General features: G+C 42.2%; 2 protein-coding genes across 3 annotated transcripts in view; one reads left to right on the forward strand and one right to left on the reverse strand.

Moving 5' to 3' along the window:
- The window catches only part of EIF2AK3 (eukaryotic translation initiation factor 2 alpha kinase 3), a 42,396-nt gene extending 21,899 nt beyond the window's left edge, over window positions 1–20,497 (forward strand). The window contains exons 4-17 of the mRNA XM_026034138.1: window positions 1,532–1,662; window positions 3,535–3,769; window positions 4,016–4,178; window positions 5,556–5,693; window positions 6,219–6,341; window positions 7,160–7,380; window positions 7,683–7,795; window positions 8,777–8,899; window positions 10,153–10,302; window positions 11,236–12,010; window positions 15,472–15,639; window positions 16,164–16,265; window positions 18,310–18,372; window positions 19,442–20,497. Of these exons, the coding sequence (XP_025889923.1) occupies window positions 1,532–1,662; window positions 3,535–3,769; window positions 4,016–4,178; window positions 5,556–5,693; window positions 6,219–6,341; window positions 7,160–7,380; window positions 7,683–7,795; window positions 8,777–8,899; window positions 10,153–10,302; window positions 11,236–12,010; window positions 15,472–15,639; window positions 16,164–16,265; window positions 18,310–18,372; window positions 19,442–19,618 (2,682 nt within the window). The 3' untranslated portion in view covers window positions 19,619–20,497. The remainder of the gene's footprint in view (window positions 1–1,531; window positions 1,663–3,534; window positions 3,770–4,015; window positions 4,179–5,555; window positions 5,694–6,218; window positions 6,342–7,159; window positions 7,381–7,682; window positions 7,796–8,776; window positions 8,900–10,152; window positions 10,303–11,235; window positions 12,011–15,471; window positions 15,640–16,163; window positions 16,266–18,309; window positions 18,373–19,441) is intronic.
- A 2,289-nt stretch (window positions 20,498–22,786) lies between these two features.
- Window positions 22,787–27,254, reverse strand: part of LOC112943064 (octopamine receptor-like) — an 11,616-nt gene continuing 7,148 nt past the window's right edge. For both annotated transcript variants that reach the window (XM_026034158.1, XM_026034160.1), the window contains one exon: window positions 22,787–23,776. In XM_026034158.1, the coding sequence (XP_025889943.1) occupies window positions 23,101–23,776 (676 nt within the window). In that variant the 3' untranslated portion in view covers window positions 22,787–23,100. The remainder of the gene's footprint in view (window positions 23,777–27,254) is intronic.

Here is a 27,254-nt window from a genome sequence, read left to right on the forward strand (position 1 = left end):
CAACGGAAGGCTCTTCACATTGGATTAGCTTGTGCTGCGTTAGCAAATTCAGTCAGCTCAGCAAGGGTTGGGTGAGTTCCAGAGCAGTGCAGGGGAWGGGGCAGGGACTTGTGGGATGAAGCAAGTGGAGAGGAAACAAGAAATCGCCTCTTCCCAGCGATTCCTTAGAGGAATTCAGCTCCATCGTGTAGCTGTAACTGAGCTGTAACTCTGCTTTGCAGTTTACTGAGGTCCGAAACTTAGTTGGAAACTGTGACCTGGCTAGGTTGGAAGGCAGTTGTCATCTGAAATACATTGGTTTAAAGTTGTCTCTTAAAAAAAAACACATACACAAAAGGAGAAAAGGCTTAAAAAGAAAAGGAAGTGATTGCACTGTTCAGAATTCTAGACTTTCATGACTCTCCTTCYGCAACATTTTTGGGTCAGATATTAAGATGATTATTGATATTTCATGCAGTAAAGAAGAGACTGAATCATGAATGTTGGTGTGTTTAAGAAAAGACAAGGAGGAAAAAATAGATGTTAAAAACATAGGTTTTAAAAATTAAAAACTTCAAGTGCTTGTTTTTCACAAAATCTGTTTTGTCATTTCAACGCAGCAGTTTAGCAGTGACCACGTCTGTGGTGATAAGTCATGATATAGAATATAGACCCCAGATGGATTTTGAAATCTCTTTGATTTTCTCATCGATAGTAGGGGACGCTGTAGATTAGTAGACTCATTCCCCCTCGTGCAGCAAGTGGAAATTTCAGTTTCTGCTTCGATGCCCAGCTTGTGTATCGAGTGGCAGAGATGCACTTYGCAGGGAGCAGAGTCTTAGTCTTTTGAATTAGGAGGTTCAGCATTCTGTTGCCTGGGGCAGTATAACATTAATTCAGACTGACGACAAGAGTGTTCAACTCACTTTCCCAAACACTGCTGCCTTTATAATCCAAATTCTGTTTTCTAATCCAAGACGTCATCTTTGAAATTGGGAGTACTGCAAAGTCTGTGCAACTGGGAGAGTTAAATAAGGCACTCTTAAATAAGCACACTTAAATAATGGCCCTCCTCCTTTAACAGCAGAGAAGACCAAGAGGGATGGCTCTGCAGTATTTTGTACAAATGAGTAGTGCGTCATTTGAAGTTAATAAAGTTATTTTGAGCCATATGTGGCATGGAAACAGAATTATCCCCGGGCCTCATGCAGGAAGGATTTTTCTCTGTCCATAGAGATGGGATGGGGAAGAGGGAGCTGGGAGGGAGAAGCAGCAGAGCATGCAAAGAGTCAAAAGGCGGTCCCAGATGGTCCAAGTTGAATAATGGCTTCTCGGTTAAGGGCTTCCTAGCACTTTTTGGAAGTTATAGTTGAGAAGCACTTCTGGTCTTTTAAACCAGGCTTTTCAAGATCCCCTTAAGCTGAGCACCTAGAACAGTGGAGCTCAAAATCACTTGTGAGCCAAAAATGTAAGGATTGTTAGTTTTGAACGTTGCTGTTGGTTATGTTGAAGTCCGCAAGTTTTCTGAACAGTCCCTTGGCCTGTCCCTCAGGTGAAGTACATCTGCTCGGCCSTGGGCTGCCGCCGCTGGGATGACGAGGAATCGGAGCAGGAAGACACTCTTCTCCTGCACCGAACCCAGAAGACGGTCCGGGCTGTTGGCCCACGCAGTGGCAACGAGAAGTAAGTGTGCGAGTAATGCAGACACGGGCAGGGATCCCTTCTTGAGAGGGGATGTTTTAAGGACTTGGCCTGTTTTTTACCCTTGTTAAATGACTAATAGCACGAGGGAGTTTAGATTTCTACCTGAAGGAACGTGACTGACTGTTGTTTAAGTTCTAGCCCCTTTGCTTTTTAATGCATATGAAGAATGCCTTAGATTTTGGTTTTTTAGGTGATTAGATAAAAATTGTAACTGCACACACTGACTCTCCCTAAATCAGATGAAAATGACTTTTCTTTTCCTTGGATATCTCCAAAGAGTTTGTCAACTGCTGCTGCGCAAGGGAAGTCACAGATGTGATGGTTCCGACAGTTGATCTTATACCCCAGGAAAGAGTTTGACTTCTTATGACTGATTTACTGCTTTTTAAAGTTCTTTACATACTCATTGTAACTATCACTGGAATATTTTGTACTTGATGTCTTCAGCTGTCATTTAAAGTTGATTTTTAAAATGTTTTTGGCCCATCTTTTAGGTCTCTTTCTTAAAGCAACTTCATTCTTAWCATATTTCTGCCCTTTAAAAGTTGTAGTTTAGTGGTGACTGGCTCAGGCTGTGACTGGTGGTGTTGTCATGATGAAGTTTTAACACATCAAGAGTTTTATAAAAATATAGACACATTCCCCAARTAATACATATATATAGATATGGATATCGTAAAAAACAAATTCAAAAGTCTGGTTACTGCACATACATTCAATAATTCAGCAAAGAACAGGCCTTTCCCTGTTCCCCCTGCTCCCTCTTCTGTTTGCAGCAGGACTTAACAGATTGTGCAGCAGTAGTCAGTCAGAGATAGCCTAGTTACAACTTGACTAGATTAGATCAGAAGCCTTAAAAGGGAAGGRAGAAGCATGTCACAAAAACCTAGCAATATGCCCACTCTTTCCTTTCTGCATCTCTCTTTCAAACATGTGACATCTGTGTTTGTGAATGCTCCTGTCTTTGTGGTCTGAAAGAGATGCTGACCTGTTGACACAGTAGATCTGCTGTGTTTTAGTCCAGAGAAGAAGAAAACAATAACATTCAACTGAAAATATAAAATATGCATAAATTGTATCATATGAGTTTTAAATGTTTTAAGGGGCAGTGTATCATATGAGTTTTACATGTTAAGGGGCCAAAGCATTTCTAGCGAACTTTGAGTACTTGAGCATTACTTTTGAAAGTATTTTCCAGATTCTGCCTTCACTTGCTAGTTTACAAAAGTTAAGGAGCTTTTGGCCATACAAGACATCTGTGTGTTCCTGATACAGTCATCTTTTTCTCAAAGCATATTAACCTTTGAGCAGTCCAGGTTTCATTGCAGTAGCTGTCAGAGAGATCCTGTGTTACTATCCCTCGGGGACTAGAGCAAAAATAAGAATAATTTCTTCCCTGGCTTGAAAATTGTTTCACATAAAATCTGCTTTATCAATGGAGAAATAYGTCATGAGTGTAGAATGCTGCTTCCAAAACACTGTACACATGTGGCTTTTATCACATGGCTAATATTATTCTACCTAAACAGCCCCAAACATATTACATTATTTTTAATTGCCATGCCCATATATTAACCTTTAATCCCTTGGCTCTTCTTCACTAGCTGCTTTGCTTGGCCTTCTCAACTCACGCATCATSTTGTGCTGCAAGTTGTTTGGCTGTGTCCTGGAAATAGCCCACTGAAAGGCATCCCCTTTCCTAGTAAACCTGGCTTCCTCTTGCAATCCTACTGCAAAATACGGGTCAAATGTACACAATTCACTGTAGGAGTCTTTTGGCTGGAGGGCTTGGGAGTTTCCCCTTGTAAAATGTAAGTCGTTACTACAAAGTTTTTCTTTTTTCTCTTTAAGGTGGAATTTCAGCGTTGGTCACTTTGAACTGCGCTATGTCCCAGATATYGAAACCAGAGCAGGATATATTGAGAGCAATTTTAAAGCAAATATGAACAAAGAAGAAACTAAAATAATATCAGACATGGAGGAACAGGAAGCTGTAATGAAAGATACAGTGATAAAGGTCTCCGTAGCTGACTGGAAGGTTATGGCTTTTAATAAACGAGGAGGACATCTGGAATGGGAGTACCAGGTACTGAAAGGGAGAAAATATTGAATATTATGGAAGTAGAAGTTTTACAGTGTTACAGAAAATTTGTTTTGAGTTTTCTTAGTGAAAAAGCCACACATCTACTTGTAACTTTTTTTAACTGAACTTTTATCTTTCAGATGCTACCTTTGTTACAAAAGCTAAACAAAGGAGTTTAAGCATGTCATTTATCACTGCTTCTTCCATAGCTTCTGTGACATTAATTTTCAACATATCTTTTTTCTGCAGTTTTGCACTCCGATTGCTTCTGCATGGCTGGTTAAGGATGGCAAAGTGATTCCAATCAGTCTGTTTGATGACACAAGTTACACTGCAAACAATGAAGCATTAGAAGATGAGGAAGATCTTGTGGAAGCTGCCAGAGGGGCCACAGAATCCAGTGTTTATTTGGGTGAGACACCTATTGTASCATTTCCTGCACCTGGAAATACAGATAAATATGCTGTACTTGAGCACTACTATACTGTACTATAAATCTTTTACACCAAAATATTCGCTGCTTTGTAGTGTCAGGACTTTTGAGATGCTTCCAAGTCTCAAAACCTTGGAAGACAGCCTTTTACCTAGTAAGGCAGTCTGATTGCTCGGTAAGCAATAAGCAATATTTCCTTCCAACCCACTGATTTGTCACATTCTTTTTTTTATCTCTACATGGATTACAGTAATTTCCCATGAAGAAATTCCAGCTAAGGTTTTGTACTACTGAGTCCAGTTGTCAAAACCTATTTAATGTTATTTAACGTTATTTGTGACAATCTGAAATAGAGGGGCCTGAGGTTCTGCTTCCTCTCAACTGCCTCTCTGGGAGGTAAATGTGCTCTGGCTTTCTAAGACATTTTTTTGCATTAGCCTTTTTCTCTTGAGTCTTTACACTCAGGTTTCCYGAGTGATTAAACAGATGAATTTTAAAATAGAAACTTTTCTTTTAATGGCTGTTGAGGAGTCATCTGTACCACTATTAAAGAAAGTCTTAGGTATAGAAAGTCCAAGTTGCTTTTTAACTCTTGAAAATTCCTGCAGCTTTTCTGAAATTTTGATTCCACAACAGTCAAAACAAGTTATTCTGATCTCTCACATATTTTAGAATAAAGGCAATGTATTATTTGAATAAATCCAGGCCTGGTAATCAGAATACAGAGGAGTACTTTCCAAAAAGCCTTGTTCAAACTAGCATGAACTACAAAGGCTAAAATAAGTTACAAAGGTTATAATAATGAAATTTTATAAAGGTATGGATTTTGCTTTTGTTCAGCTAGGCAATTTGAGTCACAAATACCAAAATTACTCCTTGAACTTCTCAGGTAAGTAAGTCTAGAGTCACACAGTGCCTCTCGAGSTGAGCTGAGCTCCCTTAATAGCTTCTGGTCAAGCTGCTGTGCTGATCAGAGGAGATGGGGATCCTTCTTTAACCGTTCTGCAACACAGAGAAACTGCTTCTTAACCAATTTATGTTCGTTAATGCATGGTGATGATTTGACTTCTCTATATTTTTCACAGTCTTCATTAGTACAACCTGGAATTAAGCATGAGTTGCTTGTTCCTTCTGTGGATGGCTGTGAAATGCTCTCTGAGAYGCTGCTTAAGAGAAACCCCCTTTTCCAGTGGGGTTCAGTGCCAAGCAGCAGTGTCCTGCAGTTGGTTGTATAATAAATACAAGGTTAAAAAAACAACACCTGAAGTGCCAGAAATTTTTAACCACATTCACAACTGGGAATATTTATGCTGGTCTGAATCTTAACATGAATATGATCTCTGGTTTATTACTTAGGTATGTACAGGGGCCAGCTGTATCTGCAGTCATCAGTCAGAATTTCAGAAAAATTCCCAACCAACCCAAAGGCTCTGGAATCCAGAAATGATAATGCGATTATTCCTCTTCCCAAAATCAAATGGAAGCCCTTAATCCGTAAGTGGCAGTGCAGAGTTTCGCTAATGTCTTAGTGATGAAAAGATAGGACATCTTTCTGACTTCCATTATGCATCAGACTAAATTAATGTTTCCAGCTGTATCGGGAACAATCGCTGTGCTCTGTTAATCGATTTTTTTTTTTTTTTTTGTAATCAATGTTTAATATCTAAATCTCTCTTTTTAAAAAAAACTATGAATTTGACAGTGTCTTATTTATGGACTGAAATGCTCACCTTCTAAATCAAATCTTTCTGCAAAAAGGATGAAATGTTTGTAGTGTTGTGAAGATCAGTTATTGGACTTGTCCAAAAAAGAGTATTTTGGCAAGGAGGGAGTGGAGATGTATTAAGTGCTAATTATCTTAAAATACCCTTTAGATGTTTCCTTTCATGAATTTTGATTCATGAATTGAATCKTACATTTCCTAAAATTACGCATTTGGAATTCTCATAGAATATGTGTGAAAGTGTGGAGTTTCTATGACAGCTTAGCTCAGAAACTGTATTTCCTTTCTATGCTTAGATTCTCCTTCCAGGACTCCAGTACTGGTGGGCTCTGATGAGTTTGACAAGTGTCTCAGCAATGACAAGTATTCTCACGAAGAGTACAGCAATGGGGCACTTTCGGTTCTGCAGTATCCATATGGTAAGTGGAAGCCTGAATTTGGAATTGYTTCAACTATCCACATTAACCCATGTGTTACCTGTGAAATTCAATAAATGCCTGTGTGCTTGAATTTAAATATACAGCCCTTTTAACATTTAACGAAGGAGGAAATTATTACCCARACCAGGACTTCCAAATTGCCTGTGCTGTCAGTGCTACACAGAGCACTTTGCATTGCCAGAAGTTGCCACTGCACAGGTTTTGTGTGAATCATAGAATGCCGAAGGTTGGAARGGACCTCAGAGGTCATCTAGTCCAACCCCCCTGCTCACGCAGGGTCACCTAGAGCACGTGGCACAGGGCTGCGTCCAAGCGGGCTTTAAAGATCTGCAAAGAAGGAGACTCCACAACCTCTCTGGGCAGCCTGTTCCAGAAGTACACACTTTTCCAAAAGTGTGTACTGTCATTACCAGCCATAGCTATATGTAGTGAARAAGTTGGTGGGTTTTGTTGTTTTGGGTTTTGTTTGGTGGATTTTTTTTTATTTGACCAGAATTTGCTAGCATTGCTAGAGGTTCAGCCTTGCTGCATAGCTTTTCTCTATGGCAGACTTCCTGCACTGAAGTCTYTCAGTGGCCTCAGCAATGAACTGTGACTGGAGACCTAACGTGACATAGTTCAAAGTCCACAGCTTTGAATACCTGAATTCAGCTATGGAATAAGCTGTATAAAAAATCATAGGACATGCAAACAGGAATACCACGTGCCTCTTGCAAAAGCCTATTAATAACAAGACAAGATTGCTTGGTAGTTACCCACAAGTTAATATATTCCCTCTTCGTGTCCTTTATGTGCAGATAACGGTTATTATTTACCTTACTTCAAGAGAGAAAGGAATAAACGTAGCACCCAGATCACCGTTAGATTTTACGAGGAAATGAATTACAAGAATATTCGCAAAAAAGACCCTGTTCTTCTGCTTCACTGGTGGAAAGAAATAGTTGGCACTATTGTGTTCTGCATTGTGGCCACAACCTTTATCGTACGCAAACTTTTTCATCCCCATCCTCACAGCAGAGTAAGTGCTTTTTCTCAGGCATTATTCTAGACTTTCTAGACTTTCCTTTTGGTTTTCAGTGTGTGGTGTTAATAAGTTAATAACTAATGAAATAGCAAAATCAAAAGCCTAAATTTATTCTATTTATTATTTAATCTCTCTGTGAAAGCTGTCAKCTGCTGTGTACATGTCGCTTAACTGCTGTAGCAAGCAAATAAATTGCTTCAACAATATGTGAGTTGCACAGAAGTGATTTAATGCCGTATGTAAAGGGACAAATTGATCTCGTGCATTAAGGACTTTTGTTGTTCTTGTTTTGGTAGCTGCGAAAGGAATCTGAAACACAGTGTCAGACTGATAGTAAATATGAGCCCACTTGTGGAGATGTTAAAGAGAGCAGCTGGAATGATGTCAAGAACTCTGGATACGTGTCAAGGTGAGCTCAAGTAACCACAATTCAACAAAACTGCTGAAGTGTTTTGGTCAGGGTGAGAACTAACCTTACCTGGAGAGTCTGTACTTGTTGATTCTTTCTGCTGCTCTCAGACTACACRGAATAAGTGTCAAATGCAACACAGAACCCTGTCACCGTGCTGTCAGTGGGATGGCAATCACTGAGAGGCTACAGGATACCTTTGTTTGKGMTTGTTCCCACATTTCTCCCTAAAATGGAAAATTGACCCTTGAGGTCCTCACTGTTTACCCTTCTGCTTCTGTGTTGCTGTGTAAGGAGTTGGAGATGGAAACTTCTGGTATTTTATGGATAAAATGAGCAGATTATATTTGAAACGGACCTTTGCTACTCTTTTGAGCAAGATTGGTTAAGACAGAAGAATTTCTAGGTGTATGTCACTAGTATTAACACTAGATAATGATCACACTAGTATGTCACTAGAAATTAAAATAAGAATAAGAAGAGTTATGAGATAGAAAAGCAGTGATGTTTCAAAAAAAGATGCATAGAAGAACTGGGAGCAAAAATGCTCGAGAGRGGGCAATTTTTTAAAGGGAAATTGTGATTTAGATGCTTGGCTGTCGCCATCTAGTTACAAGGATAGGGACCTAAGCTAAATACCTCTGATCTTGACAGTAAGCACACAACCTAATAATCCTAAAAGCTTCTCAATTTATTATGTGCTGCTGTAAGGAGTCTTGCTGGGAACGTGCTAGACGCCGCCTAAGTGCGTAATCAGCAACTGTCCATTTCATAAACAACTAACCCCTGATGACATCAGTGGCTGAGCCCGGAAAAAAGACAAGAGAGATGCTGGAAGTCACACAACATTTTTTGCCTGTAGAGAAATATTTCACCCTTAGAAAACCAGAATGGCTCATGAGTATCCTTGACTAATGCATTTTTACTCCACTATCCTCCCCGCCTTCTCCTGTCCCTCTGTGACACTCTCTTTCCCTCCAGGTATCTGACAGATTTTGAACCAATTCAGTGCCTGGGTCGCGGAGGTTTTGGAGTTGTTTTTGAAGCCAAAAATAAAGTAGATGACTGCAATTATGCTATCAAAAGGATCCGTTTACCTAACAGGTAATGAATGAGTTTGAGATACAGACAAAGTAATGAGGTGTGGAATCCAATCCTACACTGAACCATCTGTTCCTGAATTAATTTCCAGATATTATTATGTTAGGATGAATAACATACTTTTTTTACTGGGGGGCTGATTGAGTTTTGGCATTGAGAATTTGGCATATGTAATCACAGCAGAAGGGTGACCTGCTTGGCTAAAATCCTCACATAGCAGGACGCTCGAAAGGATGCTATGGCTCCATGGGATCTCCATTGATTGCCTAGATGAATAAAGCCTTTGATAACAGGACCGGTGATTTGTAGCACTGTTAATTTGCTTCTCTCCTTCCTCTCTTTACCTCTCCTATTCCACCTTTTTTTTTTTTTTTTTYCTCCCTCTTCAGCTTTTCTGACTCCATTTGTCCATTTGTTTCATTTTCTGGTCCCACAACCCTTACCTTTTCTTTCAGTCATAGGTGGTCAAGCCATGCTGCTGAATTCCCCTACACAGAGCTTGCAGCACTTCCTTTTAGTGGGAGATGGGAGACACTGCTTCTGGAAATCTCGAGTTAGAACAGCAACAGGCAGGCCAGTAGAGGGAGGGGGTAAAGCTATCAAATCTAGAATTACTATTTTTTAAATGTGTTAAATAAGTCTGATTATTTAAGATRAAAGATTTTGTTCAAAAAACTAAGGTAGCCTGCTTTTTTCTTTTCCAAGCCTATAACATTTAAATCTACTCAATAAAGCTCTTTTGGCTTCATTTGAACCAGTTACAGTCTCATGAAGAGAGATTTTGTAGGATACCAGGCTACCTGTTTTCCTACCTGTAAAATGGAGATAGTCTTTACACAGTCTCCTAAAGTTCTGCCAATTAAAGAAAGGTGTAATAAACACTAAGGTGTAGTGGTCTATCACCTTTCGTGTCAGTGTCTTCTACATCCCTAGTAGAGTATTGCCATTTAGTGGACCTTTTTCCTATCCTTGTAAAGAGCTGGGAGCAAGGTGAAGTTTTTCTTCTAACTTTTGTTGCCCATACTTATTTGAAAAGAGATGACTAAATAATTAGCTGTTATGAGCATATCCTGCTCCCCCACACTTCTAACCTGGGGAATTAAAGGCAGATGTGTCTCTTGGTGTGAAGAACAGTGCTACTAGGCTGCTTTATACTGGGCTAGCTTTGGTTAAATTCCTTTGCAGAAATTTCTGTTGTGTGCTGTTGCTTTATGTGACCTTGTCCCTGTTTTCCCCCTCCTCACCCGAACCCCTAGGGAGCTGGCTCGTGAGAAGGTGATGCGGGAAGTTAAGGCGCTGGCTAAACTCGAGCACCCGGGAATCGTTCGGTACTTCAACGCATGGCTGGAAGCTCCCCCGGAGCGGTGGCAGGAGAAGATGGATGAACAGTGGCTAAAGGACGACAGGTAACTCATTCATGGGATGASCAGGTGGAATTTTTGTATCAGTTGAATGTTACGATGATGTTGTTGCTCATCAACAGAATGAGAGAACTGATTGACTATCTAATAAGAAGGAGACATCAGTCAAGAAAGAGATAATAGGTTATTAGGGATGTATTAAGGCCTTTTTTTAGGGTGGGTGGGGAACACACTATAGGTCTTCATTTAACTTTTCTTCTTTAGGTGGATAGAAGACTGGGCATTTTTTGTTACTGAGACTTGCTATTTCTGTCATCTTTTGTTCTGTGCTACTGCTGTCCTCCTCCTGTTTGTTCCCTTGGTTTATTTGAGTGRTTTATAGCGCTTGGTAGAATTAGATTAAAAACAGAATATTAAGTAAAAGAGAAGATGAAGAGAGTATTGAAAGTAAACAAAAAAGTGAATTTATGTTAACAGCAGTTAATGGTGTCAAGGAGGGAAGGAGGCTTAATATGAGACTATATAGTGATCTCATAGTAACATCTTAAAATGCCTACGAATTTTTGGAATACATTGACCTTTATATTTCAGGGACTGAATTAACATTTCACAGCTCTAACTTCCAACGTGGCAATCTATGTTCAAAAGAAGTGAATATTTTGAGCTGAAGATAAATCTGATTGCACAGAGGGAGGCAGGGAGCAGAGTTTGCTAGGTTTTCTTTTATCGTTCGTGAGGTATTTTAGCACAATACGTTTATCTCAGTGAGAAAACATAATCCTCACTGAGAGAAATGGATGCTGAATTCTGGCTATTAGCGATTCCCACACTCAGAGTCATTTCCTATTATGTTAAGACGCCTTCTGTGCTCAAAGCAAGCAGTTGTTTAAACACAGTCTTCTGAAAATTCATTTATGATGGGATGAGGTTCTGTAGTATTGATCTGTTTGTTCATTTTTTTCCATTCTTTTTTTATAGCACCGACTGGCCGCTCAGTTCTCCCAGTCCAATGGACGTTCCATCATTTAAGATTAGAACAGAGCCATTCTCTACAAAAGAACACATTGAAGTTATTGCCACTTCATCCAAGAGCATAGGGTCCTTTTCCGTGGGGATACCCTGCGGACAGTCTGATTCATCGGAAGGCCAGTTTTCTCCTCTGGAATTTTCTGTCACAGACAACGGGGACTTGCACCAGTCTAAGGATCCACTATTAAACCTGCAGGACAGTGTTCTTATGGGCTGTGACATGGAAGACAGTACCATCAACGGTACCAACCTGGGTCATTCCTTTGAAGTTTGCCCTCCAGCTCTCCCTGTGGTAAACCTGAGGGAAGGGACGTCATCCTCAATTGTGTTTGAGGATTCTGGCTGCGGAAATGCTTCCAGTAAGGAAGATAAAATTGATGTTTCACATGATGGAAGTGTTTCTGCAGATAAGCCCACAAGTATGAAAGAGTCCAGTGACGGGAAATCCACTTCAGGAAGTCCCCTCTCAATTTCTCCACCAAGGCCAACAAGTTTAAGCCTGGACTTTTCTAAAAATACAACAGAAAAAGTCAAACCCACCTCTCCTAAAGTGTATCTTTACATCCAAATGCAGCTCTGCAGGAAAGAGAACCTTAAAGACTGGATGAGCAGAAGATGCATGATAGAGGAGAGGGAAAGGACAGAGTGTCTGCAGATATTTCTGCAGATAGCTGAAGCGGTTGACTTTCTGCACAGCAAAGGATTAATGCACAGGGATCTCAAGGTTTGTATTGGCAGCATATTATAGGAAATGTTTTATCTGTTTGCATGAACATCACTGAATACCTCACTTTTCCAAGCTCTGGATGTAACTGTAATCACTGGCTGTGTCCTTTTGACAAGTATTTTCTAGTTTACTGCTGTGAGATTATCTTTGGAGCTATGGCAATTGAATTATCTGTGCCCAAATTATATGCACAAGTCTCATTCAAATGGCAGCAGAGAGTAGCTGCCTCCTTACTGCATTGCTGACTTGGGGATCAGCAAATGCATGCATTCGACTGCCCCTCAGCTCAATTTTAGGTTCTGCTTTAAACTGAGAAATCATGTGATTACATRTGATTATTTTATATATAAATATATAAATGTGGGGCTATTTGACAGTATCAGTTAGCTGTGAATGGGTGTTGCAAAAGCTAAGTCTAACGTTTTTACAATAGTTTGGAAGCGCAGTGCTCCAGGAAATCGGCATTCCTCACTGATCATTACAACTCAGCTCTTTCTACAGCAAGACTGCCTGTACCTGCCACAGATCTGCTGCATTTGTTACAACATTTTTAATTCCAGTTTGTGCTTTTACAGATTCATTCACTGCTGAGGTATATGGCAAAGAAAACTTCTGGTGTGAAACTTCTGTTTGGTGTGAACCAAATAGATAATCCTTTATTTTTCTCCTTATGCTTTCTATAGCAATATTGCCTAAGAGCAGCAGTGTTAATCATGCTTACAGAAATCAAAAGTATTATTACTCCAGGACTGAAATGTAAACCGTTCTGCAGTTGAATTCCTCAGTCAGTGCTGACTGCCGTAATCTTTTTAATGGGTGATAAGGTGCAGTGTGTTAAGACCAATGATCAATGTTGTACAGTACATGAAAGTTGCTTTTAGTTCTGGCATTTGAGAGTTGAAATAGGGAGTAACTTACTGGTTTTGTACCTGTTGAACCTCTTCTGTGTTGCCTTATCTTGCTGAAACGTAGTACTGGAAGTGTCACTGTTACCAGTGACCAAAATCTACAGATTTACTGCGTATCAAAGAGGAGTTTGATGAAGAGAGTCTCATATCACCATATATCACCTCTGAGGGCTGGAGCTCTTTTCTCTTGCCAAGTGCTGGAGAGGCATTTCCCATTTCTGTTTGGGGAGATATTGATACCTACCTCAGTGGAGTAAATACTGAAATGGTAACAGCTCTTGTTGGAGCTCCTCAGATGGTAATCATTTGGTATCGGTAGAAACAAAAGATWAAAATATCATGTCAGACCTGCCTGTTAAAAGAAATAAAAGTTCAAGTTCAATAACACTAAAAGCATATGCCAAAGTTGGAAAACCTCATAACCTATCCAAGTGTTTTCTTTTTAGCATTAAGCAGTTATCTTGAACTCCAGCTATCTGAAAGTCTTTAGTGCTTGAGAAACCTAGCAGACAAGTAATTTAATCCATACATTAATATGTTGCTAGACATGTTGGTGAATAACGTTTCTTAAYAATACAGTCACTTGAAACTCTGCAGAGTCTTTGCTCTGTTAAGCAAAGTTATGTTGATCTCAGCTTAAAGCTCTGTTGGTGTCAGTCAGCRGTTATGTAGAGTTTTGTTGGAACATCTTAAGTTCAGTGTTGGCAGGAAGAGGAACAAGAGGTTTTTTTGTTTACTTGATATAAACAACTTGGAAAGAATCTCCCCAAATGAGCAACTTCCATGCTTCAGAAAACTACCTGTGCATGTAAAGATATTATTTTTGTATTCTAAAGGTTTGTTTGTCTAGTATTTGTTAATTTGGTCAAAAGAACAGCTGGGTTATTTTGTTTGTTTTGTTTTATTTATCCTGGTTTCAGAAGCTCCTTGGAAAAGGTCTCATCTAATTTTGTTTTCAGCCCTAATAAGCAAATCTGTGAATCTGCTTTTCCTCTGCTAACCTGTCCAACTCTACAGTAGCTCTTCTCGTTGCCATTGACTAGTGAGAACTGGTTGGACATACGTGAAAATAGGATGGCATRAGTGCATATCGAGTCAAAGACTTATTTAAAACCAATTATTAAATCAACAGCACACATTGCGATATATTCATTAGGAGCCCCCTCGTTAGATATAGCTTAATGACAAGACGGTGAGAATTTAGGCAAGCAGGTAAGCAAGCGGATAGGTTGCACTTCTAATTCTTTGAAAGAGAGTAAAATAATTATGTCTGTCAGGTGGATTGGCTGCTATTCCCAGGATGAGCTGTCAGACGTGCTTTGGCAGCTCAAAAAACATGTTGGATCAAATGAGATATCAAAGGATTGAAAAAAAAAAAAAAAAGCCACTTTTTGCAGCCTTAATTGAACTGAACAGTAGTCTTCCAGATGTGTGATTACATCCTTCATTTACATGGAAACCTGGGATTTTTTACTGTGATGGAAGAATCTGTAATGTCTTTGTGCACCAGCTAAGATAATTAAACCAGAAGTCAGTTGTGTGTTTCTGACTGAAGTCGCAGTGAGGGCACCTGCCCCCGTTCCGAGCGTGCCCCTGCCGCCCGTTCTTCGCTGGGACTGCGAGTGGGGAGCACTCAGGCTGCCCAGGGAGGCTGTGGAGTCTTCTTCTCTGGAGGTCTTCCAAACTCGCCTGGATGCCRCCCTGTGCCCTGGGTGTCCCTGTTGGAGCAGGGGGGTTGGACTTAGGYRATCTCTAGAGGTCCCTTCCAACCTCAAATCATTCTGTGATTGTGTGGAGGGAAAGGATACGAAGTTTGTAGCTTCTAAATCCCTCATGGAAAAGTTTGTGTCTTGCACATTTCAGATGTGAAAGCATTTCTGAGCRCTTCTGTATGAATTTCCCTCAATTTGAGTGTCCACTGTCGATGGTTTAAAGCCAGGACAGTGCTATGTGGCAAAGCAAGCTAAGCAGGGTTAAGCCAGGGCATCAGTGTTGCTGCACTTGTGRCTGCAAAGCTCATAAACTTTTAATTCTGCTGGATAGAAGCTCTTTCCACAGGGCCAGTCAGCACAAGCAAAGAGTGGACCTTGTTCCCAGACTTCCAGCTATATCTGTAATTTAAAGTTAAGATGGTGTGCTGTAAGTCAAATAGAAGTTTTATGGGTGCATGTAACACTCAGAGATCAGAATAAATTATTAAGAGTCAGAACTCCAGCATGAGAGGAGAATTTGCTGCATGTTTGGTGGAAAATGGCATGAATTTGTGCTGCTGTTTCCCAGAGCTGTTGACTTTGGAAGGCTCCTGCAGTGGGATTCACCCTCTACAGGAAGGCAAGAGAGGAGCAGTCTGGGATTCAAGAAGGAGGCTATTTAATGCAGAATAAATAATTCCCTTTTCCTGAATAGCTGGGATTCTTAGCCTGTCTTGCTAATGTGATCTTTAATTAAAAATTTTTAGCTGAATTAGAACCAAATGCTCTGTCTACTGACACCTGGAGAATTGTTAGTTACATATTGTTTTTTTCTCTTCATTTTTTTTTTCTTTTTCAGCCTTCCAATATATTTTTCACAATGGATGACATAGTAAAGGTTGGGGATTTTGGACTGGTAACTGCTATGGACCAAGACGAGGAGGAGGAGTCGGTCCTTACGCCGATGCCAGCCTATGCCAGACACACGGGACAAGTAGGGACGAAGCTCTACATGAGCCCCGAACAGGTTGGTGCTCCCTGCTCCAGCAGCTGATTCCCCAGCAGTTCACACATCAGGCACCCTTTCTACATGGGGACCTGTTGCAGTCAGATTACCTAAATTCTTTTATTGTAACCATCTATCTATCTGTCTGTCTGTCTGTTTATCACAGCAAAAAGTGTTTGGCTACTGATTTCTACTTAGGTGCGTTGATTAATGAATCTTGCTGTTATTGTTAAGAGAGAACAACTGTATAAAGAATTCAGGGTAGATGGGAAGGAACACACTGAGATATATGAGGTTTAAGCACTTTAACACTTTACCTGGCAGTCGTGTCTGCCAAGGGGAGCTGATGATCCAGAACTCGCTGGTTCCTGCTCCCTCGGTGAAGTTGGGCTGTGCGCCCGGAGGCTGATGGAAAAGCTGCCCTGAGGCTTTCAGCTCTGCACAGAACCAGTCGCTTCGTGGGCTGACTGAATGGGTTTGATCACAGTGTGTCCTTCCAGGCAGTGAGGAGCTGGACTGACCTAACCCTAAGTTTGTGTTTTCAGATCTATGGGAACACCTATTCGCACAAAGTGGATATCTTTTCTTTGGGGCTGATTCTCTTTGAGTTGCTCTACCCCTTCAGCACACAGATGGAGAGAGTCAGGGTAGGTATTTTACCAAGGATTACCTGCTGTTTGGTCACTTGTATAAAATCTCCATTCACTTGGAAAAGCATTTGCAAGGGGTGGTTCGTGGCTCTGTTTTTGAAAAGAGGAGGACAGAGCTTCTTTTTTAGCTCTGTATAGACCTCCTGAATCCCAGGAATAAATTGGAGTCTTGCTATGTGTGCAATCCAGTTGAGGCCCTAATCTCTTTACAAATTTCCTCCATTTTCAAGCCAAGTAAGAGAAACTGTTGAACTACGACACTCAGGAACTCAACAACAAATACGCTCGTGACTTCAAGCCTGTCAGTTTGTTTTTCATTGGAGAATTTGACCCATGCTCAGTTTTTGCCATTCCTCCCTCCTTTTGCACCTCCAGTGATTTGTCACTCAACTTATAGTGGAAGTTGCCATTAGCTTTGCCTGTAGCAAGTCTTGGCTGTGAGTCTTATTCATCTTAAAGCACCATCTACCCAGTAATAAAATGACCTCTCATTGCATCAGCTGTGAATTGGGGAGGTTTCATGGTGCATTATTATTTTTCTCAGCTATTAAAACACGTGTGATATCCATCTCTGCCATCGGGAACAAGTTCATACAGAAGAACAAGGGCTACAGCCAGTTTTTCTTGTACATGGGGATCAGTGACCTATCCATGAAAGAAGAGAGAATTGTTCTAACTTGTATTTGTCACTGGGATACGTTTGGTGTTTCAGTCCTCATGTGAGGATAGACTGTTTTTTTTTGCAGAGATTTAAAAGCATCTTGAACCAAACCATGAAAGTCGCCTGACCAAGTGCTTCATCTCTGCTGGTCATGCATTCTTCWGCTAAAGCCTTCTAGACTTATATGACACACAGGAGCATATTCTAGAGGACTGCGGTTGCTTAACTTGACCATCAAGTTGACCATAAAGATCTTAAGCAGTGGTGACTATAAGAGCTTTGCCCTTCCAATATCTGCCCTGAATACAGAAGCAAAGCAATCAGGAAAATGAATCCTAAATTACCTCAGATTCCCCAAAATTTTTCTTCCATGCTTGACCAGGCAGTGCAGCAAATCCTTAGAGTGTCTGATGAGCAGAAAAACTCCCAGAGGAGAAATGCAAGAGGCCTCTCTGTCTCAGGCTGTTAGCGGTTACTCTGTGGCAGCGGAGATTGTTTTCCAAATTAGATGTTTGAGAACAGATCAGATTTCAGATTGACTGGTAAATTTTTTTAGCTGTTTAGAACTCAATTTCATCTTGCTCTGAAGTGTGACTGTTAGCCATCACTGCARTCAGCTAATAGTGAAATAGTAGGGGATTGACTTTAACTTCAGAAGTATTTTATTATTTCAGAATTSTTTATTTGATGCCTTTTTTCTTTTCTTTTGTAAAGGGGATACTTAAAAGACACACAGTGCTAMATATTGGCTTTCTGGTCTAGGAGCATGCCAAAGCAGGTCATGGCTTGCTGGAAATTAGAGTGTTTATGTAAATAATGCAGCTTACTGCAAATTAGGCAGCTGAACATGTGAAACATTGTCACTAGATGGAGCCAACGTATCAGGAACGGTGCCAATGGAGAGCGGCTGCGCTGCAGGAACACTTGAGCTGTCTTTGATTGCCCCTGAGCCCATCAGCACCGACTAGGGACTGGAGATTGCGGTGCCAGGACAGCCTGGCCGCCTGTGTGTCCCCGTTCTGGTGGCGAAGAACCACTCTTGCCTTACAGGTGGTGCAGTTTTGACCTCGCAGAGCTGGAGTAGGAAAGCACGAGTTTGCGCATCTGGACGCCTTAAAATTGCAAAGATCAGAGCTCTTGTAACACGGATTCTAGCGCAGACTGTGTTCATAGGGAAAGAGTAGTGTGTGCATTTAAGCACATTGTAGCTTGAACCACTAAAACGATAATTAAAAGCAAGACTTTATCAGGATGATCTGTTGGCGTACTTTTGATAAAAATAATAAAAATAATAAAAATAAAAATAATAAAAATAATAAAAATATATTGTAGGGAAATGGTATTCTGGAAGAATTAAGTGCTTTTCTTAATATTTTATAGACCTTAAGTGATGTCAGAAATTTGAAGTTCCCATCACTGTTTACTCAGAAGTATGCACAAGAGGTAAGCATATCTGATGCTAGTAATTTTAGCTTTTTTTTTGTGATTTGTCTTCCAAGTAGAAAATGTAGAAGTTTTAGCTTTCATGACTTTAGGATGCATTTCTCTGTCCAGTACTTTTTGATGCTTCAAAATTAAAATGTTATGATGTGGGCGTGGGCTAGCTGATCTCCAGAGGTCCCTCCCAGCCCCAGCCATTCTGTGGTTCCATGTGTGCCGGTGTTTCTGTTGTGCAGTTTAACTATAAGTAGCTCCAAGATATTAGGCAACTTCCTTTTGTCACTTCTTGTCACACATTTCCCCTAAATCCTGACATGATTTCTTGCAATGAGTCCGTGTACATGAAGTGCTGAGAGTTGTAGACAGGGAGCATCGTGGCTGTATGGGGTCTAGCTCCAGGAACTGGATCTTGCAAGTGGAGAACTGTATGATTAAAGTGGTAAAATTTCAGGTAAGGAGGAGGTTTAAAACCCTCTTCAAAACTGAGATGCTTCCATGTTTCATGGTGGCTTCAGCACAGGAGTTGAGAACCCACCCTCTCTTCCTGCACAGCTGCAGGGGGCTAGGGGAACATGCTGGGCTCTGCAGGAGCAGGACACGCTGTTCCTCACTCCAAGATGTTTTGGAAAGTGCTTCAGGTGATGGGATTTGAGGCATATCTTCAAACTACCTACGTAGTTCAAGGCAAACTCCAGCTCACACTGTAAAACTAGTGCATGTGGCAGCTTAAATCTGATGCTTAAAATTTGCCAATAAGTTAAATTTCAAGATTTTTGAATTCTTTTGATAGCAAATAATGTAAAGGTTTTATCACTCAGTTGACCTTTGGGTCWGATTTGATCTGCCAGATAGAGCATAGTCTTTGATAATAAAAGTAGGCAGTGGATGCACAGCGATGTGTTTTGAAAGGTTTAATGCACTTCTAAGTATTGTCCTGAAGCACTAATACCCAAATCACTAAGAAAGCACTTGGGAGCATCTGACAGTTGTTCATACAGCAACAGTTAAAGTCGGAACATTAAAGAAGGAGGAGTTTGTGAACTCATGTAGCACATCTCATCTTGTCTTTCAGTACACCATGGTGAAGGACATGCTCTCTCCAAGCCCCACGGAGAGACCAGAGGCTGCAGTGATCATAGAGAATCCTGTGTTTGAAGACTTGGAACTCCCAGCAAAACCAGTGCTGAGGCAGAGGTCACGGACAATGAGTTTATCAGGAAATAAGCATTCCAGACAACCAAGCAAATAAATATCCTCAGGATCCCTTCTTCCACTCGACGGGCTTTAAAGGGATTATTCAGCAGAAGGAACCTATGTTGCAGAATGTCTGTCTTGGAAATAGTTTACTTAAGCTTTCTTTGCCATGTTTAATGTATAGGATGCATTGGACAGATTTTGGTTTACTCCCACAGCCAAGGAAAGGCAGTAACTACACTTTTCACATTCCATTTTTTTAACTCTTCTTGGTGGATGGGTCCAGCTACTGTGCTTACCAATTTTGTGCTCCACTATCTTTTGTTTGGGTTTATCGGGGTGKTTTTTTKTTTGTTTGTTTTTTTGTTTTTGTTTTTTGAGGTTTGTAAATGTCAGCTTGCTGGGTAAGTGAGAGATCTGTAACATGTAAATAGAATTAAAATACTGTATTTTTATAGTGCAAATTACAGTCTCTAAGCCTGGTGAGTGTATATCCAGATCACTTGCTCTTGAAATGAAGATGCTTTTGAAACAAACTATGACTCCATTTTTGTCCCTGGTGGGTAAACTGGAAATTGCACTATTTTTAAAGCAAAAAAGTACCACACCTGTACATACGGTCACTCTCCCTAGTCGGTCATTAGAGGAAATTGTTTCGTATTTCCGCACTATCGTAGTTCTTAGGGAATGCATTTTATACTGATAAAACTGTAGAAAAGGAAAAGGATCTTTTTGCCATGAAAAAAAAAGGGTTTATAGACAATGGTTGGAACAGCCATAGTAAAAAGAAATATGTATGAAATGTCGTGCTTCTGATGATTTAAACCTAATGAAGTCATACGTGTCCTATGTAATCTTGTAGATTTGTACTTTTTAAAAAAAATCAACGGTAGGCATTTGTTGTAACCTGCTAATTTAAYTGCCTAATACCATGCTTTTATTTCTCAATGTAAATATGTTAATTTTTATTTATAAAATACAGAATCAATCCATTTGGGTTGGTGGTGTACAGAATGCACTTGCTGTAATTGTTGGGTGCATTAATTATTGTGACTTTTTGCAAGTCTAAATGATTTAATAAACTTTTTTATTAAAAAAAAAAAAAAACCCTCAAGTGCCTGCTTGGGTTGGTGTGTGCTGCAGATGGCAGCCGTGGGCAGCCAGAACACGGACACTTTCTCTCACTTGCTTTGCCTTCCTCTCAGAGTTACCACAGTGCAGATGGTATGTAAAGATGAGTRTATATATATATGTCACTCTAAAGCCAGATACTGTCTGAAGAAGGGGAAGATGGAGCTCTCAAAAGCTGAGGTGTGGATTATGGAGGCTTGGACATAATCTTAAGTGTTATCAGAGGGGGAAGAAGAGGGGATAATTTTCAAACATTTGCATAAATGCTTTTTTSTTGTTGTTTTTTACAGTAAGTTTTCCAAGATTAAATTTTTGCAGTTAGAGTCTTTGAAACCAGTTCCTTAAAGTGAAGCAAGAGCCAGGTCCTTCAGGGGATCACAGTGCTTTGCTGTGATATTTCAGCTAGCACCTGAAGTGCCACTTCAAAGTGGCACTTTGCAGCCTTGTGTTAAGGCCAGAGTGGATGACAGGATTTTCTTGCTTGTTCTCTCAGCTGCCTGTGTCCTAGATTCTGGCCCATCAGAACATCAGATGTTTCATTTACCAGTTGTTTTCTGAATTTCCCACAGCTGCTCATAAATTAACTATGAGGTTGCCACAAGTCCCTTGTCTTCCTCTGGCCATGGACATCAGCCTGACCTTTTCTGCCAACTTCTTCTTTGCCAAGGACCACAAGGGACACTTGAGCACAGGCTACCACAGCTGCAAGAGGGAGTTCWGGTCTTGGCCTCTTCTCCACCATGTCATCCTGAACCACTGCAGTGRGGAGTAGCTCTGTCCTGTACTCCTGTCCACTGCCCCTGACGGCCTGGATGGCTTTTGGACTGGAACCCAATTCTTTGTCCCATTTATCAAAACAGGTTGGCTGCCATGCTGTCCCCCATGAGGATCAGGAGGTTCTTCTTCTTACCCTTTCCTGGTAGTTAGCAGATCTAAAGKAGCTAAGAGAGCTGATGCACTTCATGAATTAGGGCTGTTCTTTCTGCAGAGCCAGGTTCTAAAGGAGCAAGGATTTTGGCCTCTTCATGTCCATCTTCAGCAGCTGAGGTTGTTGAGGCAGCAGCTTCTTSCTTTCTGCTACACCTTTTCAGGTCTGTCCCCTCCTCCCTGCTACCTTGTGCTGGAAGTGGAAGGACTCAGGCCTTTGMCTAACTTGCCCCTCTTGTTACCCTGTGTTGGATACTTGCAGATAGGTTCTGGTGCAATCTTCCCTTTCCAGGGTCATCCTGCAGTTGTTCCTCTGCTCCTTTCCAGGGAACCAGTGTTTAAAGCCCAATGAAGCACTGAAGACTAATAAGAATAATTGTGTTCCTGTATGTGTTTGAAATAGCTAATCKGTTCTGTCCTTTCTGCTTGCAGGTCATAGACTGTTGCTGGGATTTTAGTGATGAGAGGAAAGGAGATTTATCCTTTTTTATTGCTGTGTTGTTCAGCAATGCTCTATATGGTTACACTCAGCATCAATCTATAGACACCGCAGTGGAAAAAAAAAAAATTTATACTTGACCAGTAACTTCTCCATCTCTGCTGCTTGACTGGTGTCAGTCACCTGTAACCTCTTCTGAGCTCCTTGGGTAGCTGGAGCTCTAGAGAAACATTCCAGCAAGGCCTGTTCATCCCTAGAGGTCTAAGACATAAGGGCCTTTTCAAGAATAAATAAGGACTAGGGGAACTTGTCATAMATAATTCATAGCAAACACCACTGAAGCAGCAGTCTTAGATTCTACAAAGGCATCCAAAGAAAATCCACGCACACACAGCATTTCCCCTGCTCATTTGTGACCAATGCTGAACCACTCTTATGCATCCAAACACTAAGGCTGAAGCATGAAAGCACCGAGGCCCTCTGTGCTTCAGAAGCAATCGTGTTACTCAAACTCTGTGCAAACTCTGTGTACGCTGGTTTTATATAGGCCTTAACTCTGCTCTCTCGTCATGCCAGTGCCCATTCACAGGCTGACGCAAAAGAACTTACAAAAAACTGTCAAACATGATCTGAGTTGCAAGATGACGGTTACAGTAAACGCAGCAGAAAAAAAAAGCTGTCCCACCTTGGGTTGTAGGAGATCACCAGGCTACAAATAGAACAAGACAAGTTCACATTATCAAAGTTATTTTTTACCAGTAGGAAGTTTGAATTCATCTTAGGAAATACCAATTAAAATAAATAGTGAGACAGTAATTATCTTCATTAGTTGTAATAAATTGCCCCAAAATAGCAAAGTTCATCATTGATAAAAGTATGGAAGATGAAGCAATAGCTTGCAGGATGCTTCCAGCTGTAATAAACACTCAAGTTCTATTACAGCTTCTGCTTCCTCTATTTTCCTTCCCATTGCTCTTCCATTCAGATGTGCTCTTGTGTTGATCCCACCACAGCCTCCAGCAGCTGATTCCAAATCCCTATTACTTGGGTTTGGCCTTCAGAGTGCCATTAGGCACTGGCACTGACACGCTACATTCCAAGTCTGGAGCAGTCTTGGAAAAGGTGGCTATTGAAACCATGTCTTCTCCAATGTCCACCTGAGACCTGTGCCTGCAAATGAGCAGCTTCTTCAGGGCCCGCTGGAAGTCCCGGTTCAGGAATGCGTAGAGCATTGGGTTGATTGTGGAGTTGCAATAACCCAACCAAGTGATGATCTTGAAGGTGTCAACCAGGACAGTGCTGGTGGAATTGACCCCTTTGGCAGCCAACCAAACATTCAGGACAAAGTAGGGCAGCCAGCAGAGCACAAAGACAGAAATGATAATGCTAATGGTCCGCGTGGCTTTGTTCTCCAGCTGCAGGTGGTTCTGCCGCTTGCTGTTGGGGTGGTAGTGAATGTCCAGCGTCTGAGACATGATCCGTGTGGCCTTGAGCCGCGAAGCCCGGTAGATGAAGAAATACATGCTGCACATGACCATGAAGGGGACAAAAAAGGCCAAGGCAGACGCTACAATGGCAAAAATCCAGTTGGTGACAAAGATGCATTCTCTGCCTGCATCAAAATGCACTCCAGGGATCTCGTTCCAGCCTTGCATGACAGGAAGGAAAGAAATGAGAGAAGAGTACACCCAGACCATGCAGGTCATTACGATGCACCTGCAAAAGGGGGGAAAAATAGGGAAGAGGAGAGGGTTGAGTTAATTTGAGACGAGAACATCCAGTTCATCCAATTCAGTCCCCAAGGTAACACCTGTGGAACATCACTGAACAACAGTCCCAGGGGGTGTGAGAAGTGGCAGAGCAGGAAGAAAGCTGGGATAAAGCAAGCCCATCTGTGAATGATCCCAATGACTTGGTACTTTGGATCTATGGCTTACTGAATAGCCCAGGTATATAAGGGAAGCTCATAGCTACATGGGAAAACAGGAAGAATAACGGCTTTACAGGTTTTTGTATATATTTTATATTTCAGAATATTTCAGAATATTTCAGAATATTTCAGAATATTTAAGGTTGGAAGGGACCTCTACAGATCATCTAGTCCAACCTTCCTGCTCAAGCAGGCACACCTAGAGCATGTGGCACAGGGTGGCATCCAGGTGGGTTTTGAAGACCTCCAGAGTAGGAGACTCCACAACCTCCCTGGGCAGCCTGTTCCACTGCTCTGTCACCCTAACAGTAAAGAAGTTGCTCCTCACCTGGAGACGGAACTTCTTATGCTTCAGCTTGTGGCCATTACCCCTCGTCCTATCGCTGGCCACCAGTGAGAACAGCCTGTCCCCTTCCTCCCTGCATTCTCCCTTCCTGAACTTATACATATTAATCAGATCCCCTCTCAGCCTTCTCTTCTCCAGAGAAAACAGGCCCAGCTCACTCAGCCTCTCTTCATACGAGAGATGTTCCATTCCCTTAATCATCCTGGTTGCCCTTCTCTGGACCCTCTCCAGAAGCTCCACGTCCTTCCTATACTGGGGTGCCCAGAACTGCACGCAGTACTCCAGGTGCGGCCTCACCAGAGCTGAGTAGAGGGGCAGAATCACCTCCCTTGACCTGCTGGCAACRCTCCTCCTGATGCAGGCCAGGATGCCATTGGCCTTCTTGGCCACGAGGGCACACTGCTCACTCATGGTTAACTTAGTGTCAACCAGGACTCCCAGGTCCCTCTCCGTGGAGGTGCTTTCCAGCAGGTCGACCCCTAATCTGTACTGATGCCTGGGGTTATTCCTCCCCAGGTGCAGGACCCTGCACTTGTCCTTATTGAACCTCATGAGGTTCCTCTCTGCCCAACTCTCCAGCCTGTCCAGGTCCCTCTGGATGGCAGCACAGCCCTCCGGAGTGTCGGCCACTCCACCCAGCTTGGTGTCATCCGCAAACTTGCTCAGGGTGCATTCCGTGCCCTCGTCCAGGTCATTGATAAACAAGTTGAACAGCACTGGGCCCAGCACTGACCCCTGGGGGACACCACTGGCCACAGGCCTCCAGCTGGACTCGGCCCCATTTATGACCACCCTCTGAGCTCTGCCATCCAGCCAGCCCTCGATCCACCGCACCGTGCACTCGTCTAGCCCACTCTCCCGGAGCTTCCGTATGAGGATGTTATGGGAGACAGTGTCAAAAGCCTTGCTGAAGTCAAGGTAGACAACATCCACGGCTCTCCCCTCATCCAGCCAGCCTGTCACCCCATCATAGAAGGCTATGAGGTTCGTCAGACATGACTTCCCCTTGGTGAATCCATGCTGACTGCTCCTCAGCAGCTTCTTCTCCGCCATGTGCCCGGAGATTCTCTCTAGGATGAACCGCTCCATCACCTTTCCAGGGACAGAGGTGAGGCTGACCGGCCTGTAATTGCCCGGCTCCTCCCTCTTGCCCTTTTTGAAGACTGGAGTGACGTTGGCTTTCTTCCAGTCCTCGGGCACCTCCCCTGCTCTCCAGGACCTCTCAAGGATGATGGAGAGAGGCTGAGCAATAACCTCGGCCAGTTCCCTCAGCACTCTTGGGTGCATCCCATCTGGGCCCATAGATTTTTGAGTGTCCAATTTGCCTAAGTGATCCCTAACCCAATCCTTCTCAACCCGTGGAAGGTCTTCTTCTAGCCCATTTACATCTCTTCCCTTTGTGCCCTGCAGTTCATGGGGGGTCGTCTTAGCAGTAAAGACAGAGGCAAAGAAGGCATTTAGTAACTCTGCCTTCTTGGCATCCTCCGTCACCAAGGCCCCTTCCCCATTCAGCAGTGCACTAACATTTTCCCTCGTCTTCCTCTTGCTATTGACATACTTATAGAACCCCTTCCTGTTGTCTCTGACTTGCCTCGCCAACTCTAATTCCACCCGGGCTTTGGCCTTCCTCGTTTCGCATCTGCAATCTCTGACAATGTGCCTGTATTCCTCCCACGTGGCCTGTCCCTTCTTCCACAAGCTGTACACCCTTTTTTTCTCACTCACTTTGTCCAGTAATTCCTTACCCATCCATACAGGTCCCATCCATACCCATCCATCCATATATATATATATTTATACACACACACACACACACACACACACACAAAGTATTTAAACCTTAGCCAGCAGATTTTTTCTCATCAGTTCCAGCGTCAGTGTCTCATTACCATATTATCCTCTAAGGATCCTTCCTACAAGGTGGGTAGAGCTGCTGGCTGCTGCAGCTGCTCAGCATCACTGCAGCTGCTCAGCATCACTGCAGTATTTGCTCTGTGTGCTGCACAGCCCCCTTACCCATTCTGGTAAGTGTAGGCACCCTGCAAACCATACACTGCACGAGCTGCAGCTGAGGAAAGACCTTCCCCAAAGAGCCTGAACCCACCTTGTGAGTCACCAAGAGCAGTGTAGCCAGCAGACTGGAGCTGCAGTGTCCACAGCTGCACTCATTCAAAGGTGGCTTGGGGTGCTGTAAAATTCAGCAGGCTTGGCAGCAAAGGGCACTCAGAGACACCCAAATGCAGAGATACCATCCTTTGCCCTACAACTACTCCCTGAACGCCCCTCCGAAATACCTACAATTTAAAGGGAGATCCACCAAACCTGGTGGCTGGGACCTTATTCTAGTGAGATAGACCAGTAGCAAACAGACTGTAAAGGGATGATGCAGGAAGTTTGGTAAGAAACCAAACACAAGAACCATCACCCTGCAGTCCTCATTTGAACATTACATGTGAAACGTTGGCAGCAGCTTAAACACCCATTCTGTTTTCTCCACATTCCCCACATTAATATCACTTTGTMAGTACTAAGGATTTAGGAGGCGGAAGGCAATCGTCAGAGGAATTCTTCTGGGTGTCATTCCTCCTGGTCCTCAGAGAAAACGCCCCCTGAAATGCCTACCACCGCAGACACTGTAGGCACAAGTCAGCCCACATCACTGGTTTCCACCCCATTTTAGAAACCATCCTTAACTCAAAAGGTGCTTTCCCGAAACATTGTCAAATGAGGCCAGCTGCATTCCTCCCAGCTGCAGAGTTTTAAATGGTGCTAAGATCTTTCTAATCACATAGTTCATTAAGGAGTGCCAAGGCCTGTAAGGAATAGAGACAATAAAAAGTCTGCAGATAAGATAACCAAAGGGATATATATTGACTCTGAAATGGAGAAATGTCATTCTCACATTAAAAAAAAAAAAA

This window comes from Nothoprocta perdicaria, unplaced genomic scaffold (genome assembly GCF_003342845.1).
Source record: "Nothoprocta perdicaria isolate Ctin4 unplaced genomic scaffold, notPer1 scaffold_14, whole genome shotgun sequence".
Lineage (NCBI taxonomy): Eukaryota > Metazoa > Chordata > Aves > Tinamiformes > Tinamidae > Nothoprocta > Nothoprocta perdicaria.